The sequence below is a fragment of the Argopecten irradians genome, chromosome 9 (assembly GCF_041381155.1).
Source record: "Argopecten irradians isolate NY chromosome 9, Ai_NY, whole genome shotgun sequence".
NCBI lineage: Eukaryota > Metazoa > Mollusca > Bivalvia > Pectinida > Pectinidae > Argopecten > Argopecten irradians.
This window is the reverse complement of record NC_091142.1, coordinates 30,450,641-30,470,346: the sequence shown is the minus strand read 5'-3', so window position 1 is coordinate 30,470,346 and position 19,706 is coordinate 30,450,641. Positions and strand designations below refer to the sequence as shown.

At 36.4% G+C, this 19,706-nt stretch overlaps 1 protein-coding gene across 1 annotated transcript; it reads left to right on the top strand.

Moving 5' to 3' along the window:
* The first annotated feature begins 14,555 nt into the window (after positions 1-14,555).
* On the top strand, positions 14,556-18,050 carry LOC138332045 (uncharacterized). Its single transcript, XM_069279984.1, has 2 exons — positions 14,556-14,887; positions 15,361-18,050. Exons 1-2 carry the CDS (start codon positions 14,879-14,881, stop codon positions 15,949-15,951), a joined length of 600 nt encoding a protein of 199 aa, XP_069136085.1. The 5' UTR covers positions 14,556-14,878; the 3' UTR covers positions 15,952-18,050.
* The last annotated feature ends 1,656 nt before the right edge of the window (positions 18,051-19,706 follow it).

Sequence of the window (19,706 nt, the reverse complement as noted above, 5' to 3'; positions counted from 1 at the left end):
ATGAATAGGTCTATAAAATTCAGGTATTTTCACATTTATCAGTGCACGTCTCCAATTGATAAGGTACATGACTGTGAATATCTATTCAGTTCGGCAAATGAAATGAGACCTGGTAATTGAGTTTATACGGAACAAAAGATGACACAATCCTCCTGGATTACCAGACCGACCCTGACCAGGAATACTTCAGTGTTAAATACTGACACAGGCCTACATGTTCTGAGAATTAATGTCCTATACATGGTGTCCATTCAATCCACCGTGCAATATATTTTATTTCTTTATCTAGAAATAAGGGAGGGCAATTCTCTTGAGCCCGCTATAGTTTCCTTGACATATTACATGCAAAGCACTCGATTATTCCGAATGACTTGACATATTACATGCTAAGCACTCGATATTCCGAATGACTTGACATATTACATGCTAAGCACTCGATATTCCGAATGACTTGACATATTACATGCTAAGCACTCGATATTCCGAATGACTTGACATATTACATGCTAAGCACTCGATATTCCGAATGACTTGACATATTACATGCTAAGCACTCGATATTCCGAATGACTTGACATATTACATGCTAAGCACTCGATATTCCGAATGACTTGACATATTACATGCTAAGCACTCGATATTCCGAATGACTTGACATATTACATGCTAAGCACTCGATATTCCGAATGACTTGACATATTACATGCTAAGCACTCGATATTCGAACTACACATCTAAGCACTGTTATCGATGAGCACTCGATATTCCGAATGACTTGACATTTACATGCTAAGCACTCGACATGACTATTAGCACTCGATATTCCGAATGACTTGACATATTACATGTTAAGCACTCGATATTCCGAGTTGACATAATCACATGCTAAGCACTTATTCCGGATGCACTTGAGATACACTCAAGCTTTTTTGTACAGTTTACAATATCAAAGCTAGTTTTCCTAATCAGGTTTTATATGTGTCACAAGATGAAATGAATGAAATAGTGTACAACTTCTAGAATGATTTTATAAAATTGATAACTAAACATAATTACTTAGTTATTAAGTTTTTGGGAGCATCAATTTGAGTCTATAATCGAGATATATATTATTATCAGTAATCTTTGTTTCTTTTTTACATCGATTACGATACAAGTTATACAACTTAAGCAAATCACTCTCGATGGCCGTGATGTAAGCCCGCGTAATGGGTCTTAGTGTGGGAGGAAACCGGAGTGCCCGGAGAAAACCCACGTGATCGGGCAGGTGACCCCGAACCTTTTCACGTCCGTGGACGGGGATCGAATCCCGGCCGGCTAGGTGAAAGGCGAGCGCTTAACCACTACACCACCTGATCACCTCAAGATATATATATCACCATAGTTCCCGGGTAATAAAATCGATTCCGACACATTTAAGAGATAGTTCGAAACTCACGTAGGATAGACACTAGTTACTGACACTAGTTCAGTTGATATTTTCTCCGGGCACTCCAGTTTTCCTCTAAATTCTACTCTTGACACGTCCTTAAAACTTCCTTGCTGTAAATAAAAAGACAGTAGGCGCTTTCGCTATACAGTTCAATTTTCAGTATCGTTAAAAGATAAGTGATTGATTACAATGTTTAAAGTGTATTTATGTATGTATATATATATATATGAACGTGGAGGTATCATTCGACATTTGTCAAGATTTTATAATTTTTTCCAAAGTAGAAATGCATAATAAGGTCGCTCAAAGCGTCACAACAATTACATAAAAAGGCTCTAAATTTTCCCAAAGTGGATTAGCTGAAGCAAATTAATGTTCATGTTTTATCCACTAGAAAAATATTACTGTTTAAAATGTTCTTTAAACTGAAACTGTGTCAGTGGTAGTACGAAATGTTTTTAAACCACACTAACAATGCTTTATTGGTGAGTTTTTTTTAACTCCAATAGGTGTCATCTTGGACGTATAATGTATCTCAATAGTAAACTCTACATGGAAATTAAACGCAGCGATTACCCAAGTGTCAAATAAATGACACCTTTTTTTAACAGCCATTCGGAATTTTTTATACAAACAGTACGCGCAATGTTATAGGTACTTTTACCAGTCGAAAGAAAGTATAAACATACATCAAACAAGACCAGAGAAGCTTACCAAAGATGTCATCCATCTAGCGATTCAGTGGAAAAGGAATAACCGGAAGATGGAACACGCTAACCCGGACCATTGTTGGGTTTCCGCCGCTGTTGTGCATTCAGCTGCGCTCCAGACCGCAATCCAGCCACGGACTAGGAAGATTTTACAATGTGCAAACAAAAGTCCAAAAAGAACAAAACTGGAGGAAATGCAAACAACACATAAAATATCAAAAATAATTTTTCTAACAAAAAAAAACAAAAAATCACAAAATGGCAAGTAGCATGACATTATATGCGCTAAAAACTAATCACTGCAGTGTTCTTTGCCTGTCCGTGTAACGCACCACCTCGCAGACCAAGCGACCACAGACGATGGAAACACAACCGCGACATTGTTAGGGTTTACCGTGTGTCATCAGTACCAGCCGCATTCCAGCCACCGGATGGTTCCACTCTAAACGACATTTGGGGGTTTTGGCATGTAGTAGCATGACAATCTTTATTTTAAACTAATCACTGAAGTGTTATTGGGTGTGTACACGCAACACCAGCAGGACCAGCGACACTGACGGGAATTTGGGGTACAATTTCCACTGTAAGTTAGGATCCAGCGACCTGTGGTTCCACTCTATTACCATGACGGAATTAGGGGTACATTTCCACTGTAAATAGTAGTATCCGGCACACTCTATACCATTGACGGATTTTGGGATACATTTCCACTCCATAAGTAGGTAGGAATTCACACTCTAAACAACACACTGTAACACAACACACAACACAACCATAAAAATCACAACACAACCCGTTGACGCACAACAACCCGTTGACAATACAACACCACCACACAAAAATACACAACACAACACCATAACACATAACAACATTAACACACACAGCATCACACAACACAACATCACACAACATAACACAAACAAAACATACAGCAACACAAATCACCACACAAACCAACAACAATCACAAAACACAACACAAAACACAAACACAAGACAACAACACAACAACACTACACAACCTCACTACAAAACATCAAAAACACAACAACAACAACACAACACACAACAACACAACACAACACATAACCACACACAACACACACAAAACACAACCACGCAATAACAATAACACAACCACACCACAACACACAACACCACGCACTAAACATCACAACATCACAACAACAAACAACACCAAATCACACAACAGCACATCACACAATAGCACATCACACAACATAACACAAATACACATCACACAAACACGCAACAACAACACAACACCACCCCACAACAACACACAACACCACAAAAACACAACACACCTCACAACACATCACAACAAAAACAACAAAACATCATACAAAAAACATATAACAAAACACACAAAACACAACCACGCAACAACAATACAACACCACCCAAAAACAAACACCAAACACACAAAACAGAACACGACAACAAACACACAACAAATCACACAACAAAACATCACACAAACAAAAAATAACACAACCACACCACAACATACAACACAACAACAATACAAACACCACCTAACAAAACAACAATACACAGCAAAACAACACCCGACAACAACACAAGATCACACAACAACACATAACACAACACACAACACAACCATAACACACAACCACGCAACAACAATACAACACCACCCAAAAAACAACACAATAACACATAACAACACCAACACACGACAGCATCACACAACACACAACATCACAAAACTAACACAACACAAAATCACACAACAAAACATCACACAACAACACATCACACAACACAACCACAACAACACACAATCACAACAAACAACACATAACACAACAAAATACAAAACCACCTAACAACACACAATACAAAACAACACAACACCCGACAACAACACAACATCACACAACATAACGCAACAACACATCACAAAACATCACGTAACAACACTGCACAAACACGGAACAACAACAACAAACACAACAACAAAACACAGCCACACAGCACGCAACAACTCACAACACACACAACACAAAACACAACAACAAACACACAACACAATAATACACAATGACACACAACATACATAACATGACACAAACACACATAACAACACAACAACAAACACAAACATCAACAACACAAACAACACACACACAAAACAACCACACAACAAACAACACACAACACAAAACACACAACCAACAAAACAACACAACAACACACAACAACCATACGCAGAACACAACATAACTGATCCAAACGCAGATATATAATACATGCATTCTTGTATTGCAGGGAATAATTATATATTAACAATTACTGAAAATCTGACAAACGTTAAATCGTCGAAAATATAATCATAAAAAATCATTAAGAAACAAATTAATAATATCCCATAATTATACTATCCACTGGTACTCGGAAGTGAACACCACATAGCACAAACTTTGCATGCAATTGATAACAACAATTCCTTTTTATTTACTACGTTACCTCAGTGTTATATAGCAATTCCTCAGTTTTTGAGAACAATTAAATTAACATTATCTATACGGACGAACAAAAAATGACTATAGAAAAAAATGAAAGTTTTGTAGTGCCGTATTGCCGTATACATACAAGCACCTAAAATATTTAAATGAGGTATTTAATTGTTACGATGATAACAATACCAAATTTCAATTCAAATCGAGGTGATTACGTAATTTAAATACCAGCATAGAAGGGTCGCTTATATTAGGAATGGCGATAACAGAGTTTGTGCAACAGTTATATATGTGAATGTACTAGGATCATATTTCAACAGACCATCCGTTGATAGTTTGCCAAGGTCATTTTTCAACGGTCATTTTTCAACAGACCTGCCGTTGAGAATTGACCCTAGACACCGTCAATTTTCAACGGCATGTTCAATTTTCAACGGCATTCGGGGTCCGTTTTCAACGTTGAAAACTAACCCGAGGTCAATTTTCAACGGAGGTCCATTTTCAACGTTAAACCGGCCAGTGGTTCCACTCTAATGACCATTGACGGAATTATGGCTACATTTCCCACTGTAAAACAGGATTCCGGCCAGTGGTTCCACTCTAATGACTTGACGGAATTAGGGGGGGGTACATTTCCAACTGTAAGTAGTAGGATCCGGCCAGTGGTTCCACTCTAATGACCATTGACGGAATTAGGGGTACATTTCCACTGTAAGTTAGGATCCAGCAGTGGTTGCCACTCTAATGACCATTGACGGGGGTACATTTCCACTGTAAGTAGGATCCGGCAGTGGTCCACTCTAATGACCAGTGACGGAATCTAGGGGTACATTTCCCACTGTAAGTAGGTAGGAATCCGTACCACTGGTATTGCATGATCTCTAATGAGGCGACTAATTTAGTGATCGGACTTTTCTCTTCTTCCTAACTGACTTCTACTTCCTAATGCTCCCTTGTAATCGCCTTTTTTTTCCCCATTGGCAACGCAGCTCACTTAATCCCTTGAGTGACGTTCGCCCCCTTGTGAGGAAGGTTGGGTTCCACTGGTGAGAACACCAAAGTCCGTATATAAAGTGGTAGTCCTTTCTGCCATTAGCTTAGCGCTCAGCATACAGTGTAAGTGGGACGATCCAGTTCGCCGTTGTCACTCTAATAATGTAACGGGTGGGGTGTACATTTGCTTGTAATTAGTCTTCGGCCAGAGTGCTTCCAGTGAATGAGCATATAACCCGGAAGTAGCAATACATTTCCACTATACAATATAGGTAGGACACAACCTCGTGGAATATACCGCTCTAATCTACCATTGACGGACGCACCTCGCACACATTTCCACTGCAACATACTTAGCATCCTGCCAGCAGTGGATCCGGCCAGTTAGGTTTTCCACTCTAAGGATCCGGAGTGGTTCCATTGACGACGGAATTAGGGGTACATTTCCACTGTAAGTAGGTAGGATCCGGCCACTCTATGACCATTGACGGAATGGTTTCCACTCTAAATTACCATGTGACGACGGAATTAGGGGTACATTTCCACTGTAAATAGGTAGGATCCATTGTGGTTCCACTCTAATGACCATTGACGGAATTAGGGGTACATTTCCACTGTAAATAGGTAGGATCCGGCCAGTGGTTCCACTCTAATTACCATTGACGGAATTAGGGGTACATTTCCACTGTAAATAGGTAGGATCCGGCCAGTGGTTCCACTCTAATTACCATTGACGGAATTAGGGGTACATTTCCACTGTAAATAGGTAGGATCCGGCCAGTGGTTCCACTCTAATTACCATTGACGGAATTAGGGGTACATTTCCACTGTAAATAGGTAGGATCCGGCCAGTGGTTCCACTCTAATTACCATTGACGGAATTAGGGGTACATTTCCACTGTAAATAGGTAGGATCCGGCCAGTGGTTCCACTCTAATTACCATTGACGGAATTAGGGGTACATTTCCACTGTAAATAGGTAGGATCCGGCCAGTGGTTCCACTCTAATGACCATTGACGGAATTAGGGGTACATTTCCACTGTAAATAGGTAGGATCCAGCCAGTGGTTCCACTCTAATTACCATTGACGGAATTAGGGGTACATTTCCACTGTAAATAGGTAGGATCCGGCCAGTGGTTCCACTCTAATTACCATTGACGGAATTAGGGGTACATTTCCACTGTAAATAGGTAGGATCCGGCCAGTGGTTCCACTCTAATGACCATTGACGGAATTAGGGGTACATTTCCACTGTAAATAGGTAGGATCCAGCCAGTGGTTCCACTCTAATGACCATTGACGGAATTAGGGGTACATTTCCACTGTAAGTAGGTAGGATCCGGCCAGTGGTTCCACTCTAATGACCATTGACGGAATTAGGGGTACATTTCCACTGTAAATAGGTAGGATCCGGCCAGTGGTTCCACTCTAATTACCATTGACGGAATTAGGGGTACATTTCCACTGTAAATAGGTAGGATCCGGCCAGTGGTTCCACTCTAATGACCATTGACGGAATTAGGGGTACATTTCCACTGTAAGTAGGTAGGATCCAGCCAGTGGTTCCACTCTAATGACCATTGACGGAATTAGGGGTACATTTCCACTGTAAGTAGGTAGGATCCAGCCAGTGGTTCCACTCTAATGACCATTGACGGAATTAGGGGTACATTTCCACTGTAAATAGGTAGGATCCAGCCAGTGGTTCCACTCTAATTACCATTGACGGAATTAGGGGTACATTTCCACTGTAAATAGGTAGGATCCGGCCAGTGGTTCCACTCTAATTACCATTGACGGAATTAGGGGTACATTTCCACTGTAAATAGGTAGGATCCGGCCAGTGGTTCCACTCTAATTACCATTGACGGAATTAGGGGTACATTTCCACTGTAAATAGGTAGGATTCGGCCAGTGGTTCCACTCTAATGACCATTGACGGAATTAGGGGTACATTTCCACTGTAAATAGGTAGGATCCGGCCAGTGGTTCCACTCTAATGACCATTGACGGAATTAGGGGTACATTTCCACTGTAAATAGGTAGGATCCGGCCAGTGGTTCCACTCTAATTACCATTGACGGAATTAGGGGTACATTTCCACTGTAAATAGGTAGGATTCGGCCAGTGGTTCCACTCTAATGACCATTGACGGAATTAGGGGTACATTTCCACTGTAAATAGGTAGGATCCGGCCAATGGTTCCACTCTAATGACCATTGACGGAATTAGGGGTACATTTCCACTGTAAATAGGTAGGATTCGGCCAGTGGTTCCACTCTAATGACCATTGACGGAATTAGGGGTACATTTCCACTGTAAATAGGTAGGATCCGGCCAGTGGTTCCACTCTAATGACCATTGACGGAATTAGGGGTACATTTCCACTGTAAATAGGTAGGATCCGGCCAGTGGTTCCACTCTAATGACCATTGACGGAATTAGGGGTACATTTCCACTGTAAATAGGTAGGATCCGGCCAGTGGTTCCACTCTAATGACCATTGACGGAATTAGGGGTACATTTCCACTGTAAATAGGTAGGATCCGGCCAGTGGTTCCACTCTAATGACCATTGACGGAATTAGGGGTACATTTCCACTGTAAATAGGTAGGATCCGGCCAGTGGTTCCACTCTAATGACCATTGACGGAATTAGGGGTACATTTCCACTGTAAATAGGTAGGATCCAGCCAGTGGTTCCACTCTAATGACCATTGACGGAATTAGGGGTACATTTCCACTGTAAATAGGTAGGATCCGGCCAGTGGTTCCACTCTGATGAACCTCACACTTAATCAATATGTACCGTAGTTAGAACAACAATTTGATACATAACATCCCTCTAACCGTACATTTCCATCGAGGATTTCCTTCTCAAACAGGAAGATAGTGTCACGAACTATAAATGAACTATTAGTTCACTACAAACACGGTAGTTGTGCTCACGAGTGGAGATGTAGATTTCGTAATATTATTGAAATCTATACTTCATTTTTAATGATGTAGTTGGCAGCATGTCATCTTGTACAATTTTTATATTGGTTTCCAACATCGACCTATTTAGCATATATGGTGGTTTAATTATTCATTTTCTCCGTTTTCCTCTGGTTACTTTGGTTAGTCCATATCCGATGTTGAACTCAATTGATTTGTAGATATTGTTTGATATTTACATTATCACTGCACCCCATTTTATGTAATCTTACCAAATGCAATAGGTCCTGTTCAGGAGATGAACTGTCTTACGTCATTATCATTGTGTCGTTACAATTGTCGTGCCAGCGATCACAAAAATGTATATGTATTGAATTTGAAATGTATTTTTGTCCTTGGCGGCAATGAATTGTTTATTCATTACAGAATAATGATCTATCGAGATAAAATTATGAAATTGTTACCAAAGTGAACTATATTGCAAGAATTACGATATAATACTGATCTTTTCTATGAGTGACCTTTGAAAGCATAATTAGTAAATTTGCACTATAGCAGCACTGACCGTGTCAGTTGTTTGATAACTACTTCTTTTGATTAGGTTGTCCTTATGTAACCATATTGGTGGCTATGTTGACATTCAAAGGAATGTATATATCAATGCAATACTCGTGTGCTAATAAAATAAATGTTTCAGACAGTACATTATGTATTTTTGTGTTTTATTTAGTCTGAGAGTCGTTATTTTATCTCCATCTCACTGGACCGTACGGCTGAGCACATCCTTGTAAGATACCAACAGCGAGCAACCAGCATATTGACATTCAACGATGTTATATATTAATATCTCGAACAAAGGTCAAAGTATCTTTTAAATGACTGTCAATGTAAGGTCAAGAATGAAGACTTATCAATGACTGGAGATCAGGTTAAAGTAGGTTCTGAGAAATAGAAACGGAAATATATAAAAACAAAAAAGAGCCCCACCTGAAGGTATCAACTGTTTCATTTTTGTGTGGGGGGAAGCCTGAAGTAGACTAAAGATGAAATATATATGATCTTAAATGATCTTAAATTCAATTTATATGAGTGGTTTTTTTTATCAAATTAAGATATTTCATTACTTGACTACAACAACGTACATTTCGAGAATCTCAACTTTGTTTGAGTTTTACGGCCCATCGACAACTAAGGTCATTTAGGAACTTCAAGATTTGTTGTTAATATATTACAAGGGTGTAATCACTGAGTATGGGGCCCATTGTATAATACGGTTACAAAGAGACGGAGAATACTTTAAAATATAGAATTAGACACGGATATAATTATTGTTGTGATGCAGTGTATATAGGCTATAATTAAAAGAATGACGATCGGACTCTTAAACAGCTCTATTGTGTAATAAATTATACCGCATAAGTTTGGAAATTTTCTGTTTGGTTTGAAGCATTATTACAGGAAGATGACATTGAGATTTACGACCGAAGAGGAATAAAAAAAATTGTCACTGATTTATCTCATACGATAGTATGGCTATATATAACCAAGCAATACAACCTCGTGACGTCACCGCGTGAATAAGATTGCGGTTTCTCGATAACATCTGAGGTATAATTTTAGAAAACTGGTTAAATGTGGCTAACAACGGGATTTGTGTCAAACTATCATCCAATTGTCATATTTGGAGAATTGACTTACATTCGCAGCTATCACTGACTAAAACGAAAGTAAGGCACAAACAAAATAATGAAATAAAAAATAGCACCATGTGAAATCTAATTGACCGCCATAACAAATACGGTTTAATCGAAAACCACTCACACGGGGGAATATTACATATATTTAGGAATGGCACTGTTAATGGAATTTCAAAATAAATCGTGTTTGTATACATGTACAGATGTATGTTGATATTTTACGTATAATTCTGTTTAACAAAGAACATTTTTTATGATATCTTTTATATCATTAATTTGAAATGAAAGTTTCCAAGAACGACTTAAATTTACGATTAATGTCCTCAAATAAAAGAATTGTGTCTAATATACCTGAAACTAGGTTAAGTGAAACATAAAGGGGTAGTTAATAGGAAACTCATTTGATATTCAGTTGATTCAGATGCAGTGTATTCAAGATCGCCAGTTCAACAACTGCATCCACGACAAGACTATCTCTAAAAGGCCTCTGGTGGGTAACGTAATTGTCCGATTTCAAAGTAAACTGTTATAATAATGACATATCAAATAAAAGTATATCTTAAGAAATAACTCAAGCTAACCATTTCCCTTACCATTTACAATTTTAAAAATTTAGTTTCAGACTTTACATTTATTTCTATTGATTAAAAGTTTATTATTTTATTATTTTTGCATAATCTGAAAGTCATACGAAAGTATGACATCATAATGCGTCGAGTATTATGACATCATACATGAGGAACGTTTTCCCGGGATATATTAAAAACGGCGCAGTCATTAGGCAATTAAGCCATTTGATATCAGAAAAAAATAAAAGCACGAAATAAAGTTATTATTAAACATAAATACAAACACTATTCTCAATATTTTTTGGGATTATGGAGTCAGATACAAAAACCGGAAGGACACTGTTTTTGATAGACGTTTCGCTTCTCTCTAGCTGTCTATCACTTGCTTTTCATTGTGCCCACTCTTCCCTAACTGTAGTGTATCTCAATTTCTACCACAATAGGCAGTGTACGTTATTCAACTCTCAGGACATAGATAAACACTGCAGCTGTTGTTTAACAATTTGTTTATACCACATGTGGTATAAACTCTGTACGCATTCTGATCGGCCGACACGGTGAACTTTGACCGAACTACTTTTTTCTCAATTTCACGTCATCATTGTCAACGTCATCAATAATCAAATGACGTCATTCTATATGTATATTGTGATCGCCGATTGACGTCCAAATCTGCTGTTTGAAAGCGTATAATGCTTCGTGGTCGTTGTGTCAAAATACGTGACGTTTTCATACATGTTTAATTGACCTTTGATACTAATAATACATCTTGACGGGCAGAATTTTACTGATGAGTTTCGTAGATTTAACGTGTATAAAACGATCTTGATCTTGATGGTAATGGCTTGATGATTATCTGGCGGGAAATAGACGATGCCCTGTCGTGCATGTATACATGTAGTCCGACATTGAGTTTTATTTTCCGGAAGCAACTATGAAGATTTGAACTCAATTAGACGTTAAATTATATTTATTTAACCCTAAAGATGTTCCCAATTACAAGAATTTGATATCGATGGATTCTTTATCAAACAATGACTTGAATACTAATTAGTGTATTTTTGCTGATGACAATATCACTTCACCTTATTTGCATATTTCGGTAAATACACGTTACCGTATCCCTGCCGTATTTCTATCGGGTAAAAAACGAATATGATTGTGGTAGAAACAGGTCACACTACTCGTGGTTGTTAAATATTAAATTTATTCCACACTCGTGTCTTTTGTAACTTTTTAACTTGTAACAAAGCTCGTGTCTTTTGTAACTTTAAAAAAAATCACTCGTGTGGAATAAATTCAATATTCAACAACCACTCATTGTGTAACCTCTATGTGTCACGTATCCATCAGTTTTGGTGTACTTTTCTTGGTCCTCATTCCTTAACCGTATACTAATGACTGTTTTATGTATGTGAGGAATGGCTTGATGTATTGTGTAAATATTACATCCTGTCTCGGGGACCACTTTCTGGGGTTTGTTTCATTGATAAGACATGAAAAAACTGTTTCTACACCTAAATGGTCTGCGAACATAATAAAAAGAGTTCAATAAAGCAAAAAAAATTAAATTCGCTAGGCTTGTATCATACAACACTGTTCGAAATAGCACTTCCCAGAATAATATTTTCTGTATTTATAACGTTTCTATTTTCCTTATCTTTCCATATCAACCAAAATGTTATTGGTCCGTGATCTAATCAAAATAAATCACTGTAACGCAATCATAAGCTTGTCGCGGCTTCTGTTGAGTATGACGTTCATCGAAAGAATATTTTGGTCCGACGTTACGATGCTTATGACGTCAACAATTAAGTGCGTGCACATTTCCTTGCCGGTCGACAGTCTAGCTATTGACTGGTCTGTAGTTTCAAAGAATTTGTTTATCTATTACGATCTTGAAGCAATTTCGATAGCCGATTCTTAAAAAAAGTTTGCAAACAAAATTGATTTCATAAGCCGATGAAATTAAACAATAGTGACATCAATGCTTCTAATTAATTTTCTAAACTACATGATAAAATAAAATACGATTATACGTACGATTCCATTGGTTTTTAAAGGATTACTTTGCCAAACCAATACACAATGTCAATATTTTTATTGTGACGTCACGATTATGTCAGGTTTCCACGCCAGTCTCGGATTTTATTTTTTTTATATAAAAGAAATGAATCGCCAAACCAGAAAGCCAGATTCAATATGAAAAAATAATTATATGTTACTAGTGTAATATGACCTTGAACGATTTCATTTGCCATGCCGAGCAATAAATCCTTTTATGGTGTCATGACAAAAACAATAAAGTGACGTCAGAATTTATAGGAAGGTGGGAAAAAATGGCGGCCTCTGCTGATTTTTGAAATTCATTTTGAAGTGAGATTCTTTGAAAAGTAGGTTTTTATAGTGATGTAATAAAAAGTATCATGAATTTGTGTTCATTTCATATGGGATTTTCTGAAACTCGTCTCGACATTTTAATTTTCGGTCGCTAAGGTTTGTTTCATAAAATCTCATATGAAATGAACACTCATTCAAGGTCCTATACTTAACTGAGGTTAGTCGGGGTTAGTCTCACATTGTTTACTTGGATCGTAGAGAGTATAAATCTGTTATCATATCAGTCACACAGAAAGATTAGATCCTGGTGTGATCACGATGTCTTACAAATACAAAGATACACACTATCACTAGTTACTCTGACCTTTTATTTAAGTTAAATATTGATTATGTATGGTCGTTATCTTCATTATTTTATACCGATATTACCGATTACAATTGACACAAAGCCAAATTCCGGTATACTGTACAGAGTAATTATTTTTATGCTTGATCCTTCTCTGGCCACTTACCAGTCATACAAAATAAAAATTCTACGTGACAAACACTTACTTGATAATGTCGATATCGACACATCTAAAGTTTGTATAATACAGGTTATTTAATAATGGCATCAATTCATCAACATTTGAATATCATACAAAGAAACTTTCTGCAGGATGCAGATTAATTACTGTGTTTTTGTTTCATACATTATCATTACTAACAAAGTTCTACATAATATGGATTAATCAATTTTGTTACTTCATCCTCTTATCATTACTTACAACTCGTACAAACTTCTGTATGACACCGATTAATTAGTTCTGTTAATTCATCAACATGCAACGTTGATTGTAATCTTGATCATCCAATTTGATTTTTTCGCATGACGTTGAAAACATTTTGACACCAATGTAAATGAAACAAATCCTAATTGTTATACAATTAATATAACGTACAGAGGTTAAGGGGCAGGATTATCTTCTTGTCTATACAGAGTTAAGTAGGGTTGTGTTATTGCCATTTACTTTAATACTGACGTTTCTAAATATATCTAGTTATCCTTTTACTTAATAGTTCCGCCTATCTTTTTAAATTTAATTAATCCCTGTACAAAATTACATAACGGTTTTAAGGAACGGGAAGTAAGGTTACGTAAAATGACAAGTCGCATGATCCTTATTTATTCTTATTTTTTGCAAATAAGAGATATTTTACAGAGAAAAAACACCAGGAATTATAGGATGATGTCACTATTGTCAGGATAGTTGTAATTCGATGTAACAACAATGGTGAACAAACAAAATAAACTACCTCCACCTATGCCACGCCCCTTCCTAACATTCATCAAATCAGGCAGAGGAGAGCGCGGATTTCCCCTGTGCTATTTTAAGGCGGATGGTACATGACTTGATATCCACGTGGAGATCGTGAAGCAAATAGTAGCAAGGATTTGTCAATTGAATTATTTGTAACTTCCCCCTTTACCATATACAATTAGGAGGAAGCAGCGACTCTCTCATTGGAGGCACTGCTTGTCAGTTTAAACTTCCTATGTAGATGGTACGTCATTTCTTTGTAAAGGGACGTAACCCTAACGGGAATCACCCTGTATTAAACTGTCGGGTAGCCGTTATGTATAAAAACGGAGAATGGTGCTGCTATGGACCATAACTTGTGGTAACTAATAGATAGTGAAGGTACTAATATGGCAAAGGTACGTAATATTTAGAAATTAGCATGGGTCAAAAATCAGAATTTGGTCTGCAAACTTATGAACAAGTAATATTTCTAGTTAAAGATAATTTAGTTTCACTTTCTCTATTAGATTTAATTATTTTCTGATGGCACCAGATAGCCGTGTAACATTATCTGCCGTTACATACTATAGACAGTTCGTATTACAGTTACATAATAGTGAAACTCGCTATGTATAACATGTTTTGTACAGAGATTAGTATTGTTATATTGCTGAATATGCAGCTAGGTGTGATCAATTGATATGTTAGACAAACTCAGGTACGATTGAGATTTTTTTCGGAATACAAGAAATAAATTAGTAACACATGCACACATTATCTAGTATTAAAGATGGCTATAGTGCACAACTACAATAAGAAATGTTGAACGACAAAATACGCTTTTCTATTTAAAACCAATCATGCATTTATTATTTTATCGCAATTCCAGGTATTCCACAAAGGCATTGTCTCACTATTAGTACTAGTGTGCATACATGCGAGACCCAATAGACTTCGACGTACAGTGTGCCATCCACCGAGTGCTGCGGAATACCGCCGACTAGAGCGAAGTTACCGCGGGAACGAGTACAGATCCCGCATCCACGAAAGTTTCGGTATGCTCGAGCCTTTACGTACACTGACAAATATCCCTGTACAGTATGTGGATAAGAAGTATCTGCGTATTGATGGCGATTCTGCATGTCCGGACCTCATATCCAGTAATGCCCCTCTGTGTCCCTCGTACTTCGTTATGGAGTACGACCAGTTCCGTATCCCCGATACAATGGTACAGGCCGAGTGCCGCTGCCGGAACTGCCAAGAAGAATCATCCGACAGTGAATTTATACGAGAGTGTAAAAAGATCAACTACTATACGCGAGTGTTCCGTGTGGTGGGGTGTACAGACAACAATGTTTATAGGTACGAGGAGGTGTGGGAACCAATTAGTGTGGGCTGTCATTGTGTCCGATCTACGTCCATCCGACAGAATCTGGACGGCGTGTTCACAGGCTCCGACGGCTATGTGGCCAACCCCTGAGACATTATGAAGATGGAAGGACAATGTAGGCTCAAAGAAAAATTTACAAGCTAGGAAAATAGGAAATTACGTTATCCATTAAACGGCTTTACTTCGAGGATGGATACAAGATACCAGTTCAAAGTCAATAAACAGTAAAATTATAGAAGGAAAGGATATTCGTTGGAGAACACCAATCGACGAGTCTTCACACAAAGGTAGTGAAATATGCTGATATTGACGCACGTACAATAAGTGACAAGAAAAATGGCAATTAGAAATATAACGGAAGCAAGCTGGTGTTCTTCGGATGCGCCTCTATTTTTGTACATTCGGTGCTATTATGACATGTTCTATCTACCAATACTGGTTTTATTGAGTATGTAGCTTTGACACTCTGTTAACACTCTCCATGCCATGTGCCCATTCCTTTGCAGTCAGTGTCCTGCTGCAGCCCATGTATCTTGAATAGTATATGGGAAAGTAATTTAAAAGCGACACGAATGGCTATACATCCAATGAGAAGTTATCATTGCAATGGGAGTTTTTATGTATAACAATTAGACGTCTCTGAATGCATAGAAACACATTTATGATTTCATTAAATATCATTTTAAGTTTTAAATGGGTTCGCTGGGTGGCTATAGATTTCATAAGACTTCGTTTAAAATGGGTTCACTGGTGATTGATCACCGTCTAATAACATCTTACGTCATTAAGATGGATTTTGTTGATAATGTGCATTTATTATTTTAATCATTTACTTGAGGCAGGAATCTATGTTATGTAAAGACATGTACTCCACTTTATATTGTGTATGCAAGGTATATGAATGTGGACCCTGGGTTTATCCCCAGCGTTTACTCACTAGAATTCACGACGATGACGTCACATGTTCCACAGAAAAAGCGATACTATTCTTTCTGATTTTAAGTGTTAAGGATGCAGTCAACGAGTGCTGGGGAATCTAGTCATCGAAAAGTACGTCTAGTCTATTCCTAGAAATACCATTTATTCATCTTTATTTATTGCATTTCCATTTCATGACGTTACTGAATATCGATAATGATCTCGTTTTCGTAATTGTATATCAAAATGTTGTTTATAGATTTTGATCTCGTTCTCCGTTTTTAAATATAACAGAGTTATCTCTAACTCTGTGAGAGTATCAATTATTACGTCATGTGGCTGTGAGTGTGACGTAAGATATTTCAGAGAAACGACGTCATTTTTACACTTGAACTAATGACGTAACAATCTATACCTGTACGCAATAGCAGAAATACATTGACGGAATAGGAGGTGGACGTGTTGGTATTTAAGATGTATTTCCAAACAGCCCTGCACCAAGGAAAATGTCTCATTCCAAACTGTTGTGATATTTAAAGTCTTTCTTATTATTTATGATATATATATTATTTTGATACTTATTGTTTGTTGATTGTATTATATTTCTCTAAAGGTATTACACAAAATTTAAGGATAATATTAATATATGGATTTTACTTGGTAACCCATTGGAAATTTCCAACCGGATTTAAAAGTAATATTTGCTCCACCGATGACAAATGGTATTTTTTCACTATAAAAAACAGGAGCAGACGATTAAGTATTTTTCTTTAGTTAAAAAAGTTACTGACTTTACACCATTACCACCATTGAAAAATTTTGAGCTTCTAATTTTACTGGAAGTTAAAAATATGAAAAATAATTAATTGCATCCCGAAAAAATTCCGTGTAACTATATCCTAAATGAAATGAAGTACTGATTGCGCATGCACCAAAGGCGAAATAAATTATTTTATATTATTTTTATGTTAATTAGATATATATATACACACGATAAAACACCAATTATTGTTCAAATGATGAATATCATTTATGCTCTGTCGGCGGTGGAGCATCTTTAAACCATATTTGTTACCTCTCATGTAAACATTGTTTCATTTTATAAATATTGTCATGATCAGAAACTATTTCAGGTTGAACTTGGATGCCTAATGAATATCAGTATAGATCTATCATTGAGAAATGACACACGATAGCAGTATTGGTTGTGATATTTATCATTTTAACATTTTATTACATACGGACCTCGTTACTTATGTTTCATGAATACATAAAGTTTGTTTAAACAAAATCATTTCTTTTTGTATGTTCGAACATTTTTATTCTAAAAACAGTATTTAAGGCATTGTGCAAAGCATGGTTGTCTATTTTTGACATGTATTGGTGTGTAATATACATTGGGTTTCTAGAATACGAGTACCAATAGATATGCTAGAACATTATGTTATACACCAATTGTCAAACATTAACACCAATGTTATATTTACATTTATAAATTCCGTTATAAGAAGAAAAAGGGTGAAAAATAAAGTATGAAAATAAAAGTAATACGTTTGTATAGTGAAAATATCATTTGATGGAACAGCCAATGGCGGGAAAGGGTTCACGAACTGGCCGTCTGTTGACCTCGGGTCATAGAATATTACGTCATGACGATTGTTTAATACTATGAACCCCTATATATATGCCGTCAAAGTGATTGTTAGTAACATGGACGTCGTATGTAAATCGTGACTATTTACTTACAAGTAAATTTAGTGTATCCGCAAAAGAATCCATTATTGTTTGGTTTGATATTGAATGATCAAATTGTATAATGTCAGAACTGACAGTCGTTTACAGGAAAAGGATACAAAAGGAAACTTACGTTATTATGTATTAAAAATAGTCATTGTCAATACTGGAAATATCTTATATTGGGCTTAGTAGCAATATATAGGTACTGTGCAGTGGTAATGTAAATATATTGTGATGTGATCATCATGACGTCGTCTTAAAAAATGATGCCGTGACGTCAACAATTCAAAATGAGAGAATATAATATGTATCGAATGTCAGTTAAGTTATGGAAGAAAAATCAGAAGCCGAAAGAAGGGTCTACATAGATGATAAAATAAAACAGCAAAATAAGGCCTTTAACCCGAAATGTGATTCAAGATCAAATGTTATTTATTGTAACCTAATTACGATGACGATGACAATTTCTCGTATCAATAAAAGCAGCGTTGCTAAAGGAGCATCTCCGAATATGTGAGATTAAAATTAAATAAAGGCATATAAGCACGATAAATTATGATAGTTTTAAAATGAAATAAACTTTTTTTCTTCTTTTCCTAATTACTTTGGTTCTATTTTCAATGATAATTGTTCTATTTTCAATGATAATTGTTCTATTTTCAATAATGATTGTCCTATTTTTGATAATAATTACAATATTTTCAATAATGATTATCCTATTTCCAATAATAATTGTCCTATATTCAATAATAATTGTTCTATTTTAGATAATGGTTGTCCTAGTTTTGATAATAATTACACTATTTTCAATAATGATTATCCTATTTTCAATAATAATTGTTCTATATTCAACAATAATAGTTCCATTTTTAATAATAATTGCCCTATATTCAATAATCATATAATTGTCCTATTTTAGTAATAATTGTTCTATTTTCAAAGATGATGGCTCTATATTCAATATTTGTGTTATTTTTAATAACAATTGTTCCATTTTTAATAATAATTGCCCTATATTCAATAATCATTTCCTATTTTTAGTAATAATTGTTCTATTTTCAAAGATGATGGCTCTATATTCAATATTTGTGTTATTTTTGATAACAATTGTTCCATTTTTAATAATAATTGCCCTATATTCAATAATAATTGTCCTATATTCAATAATAATGGTCCTATTTTTAATAATA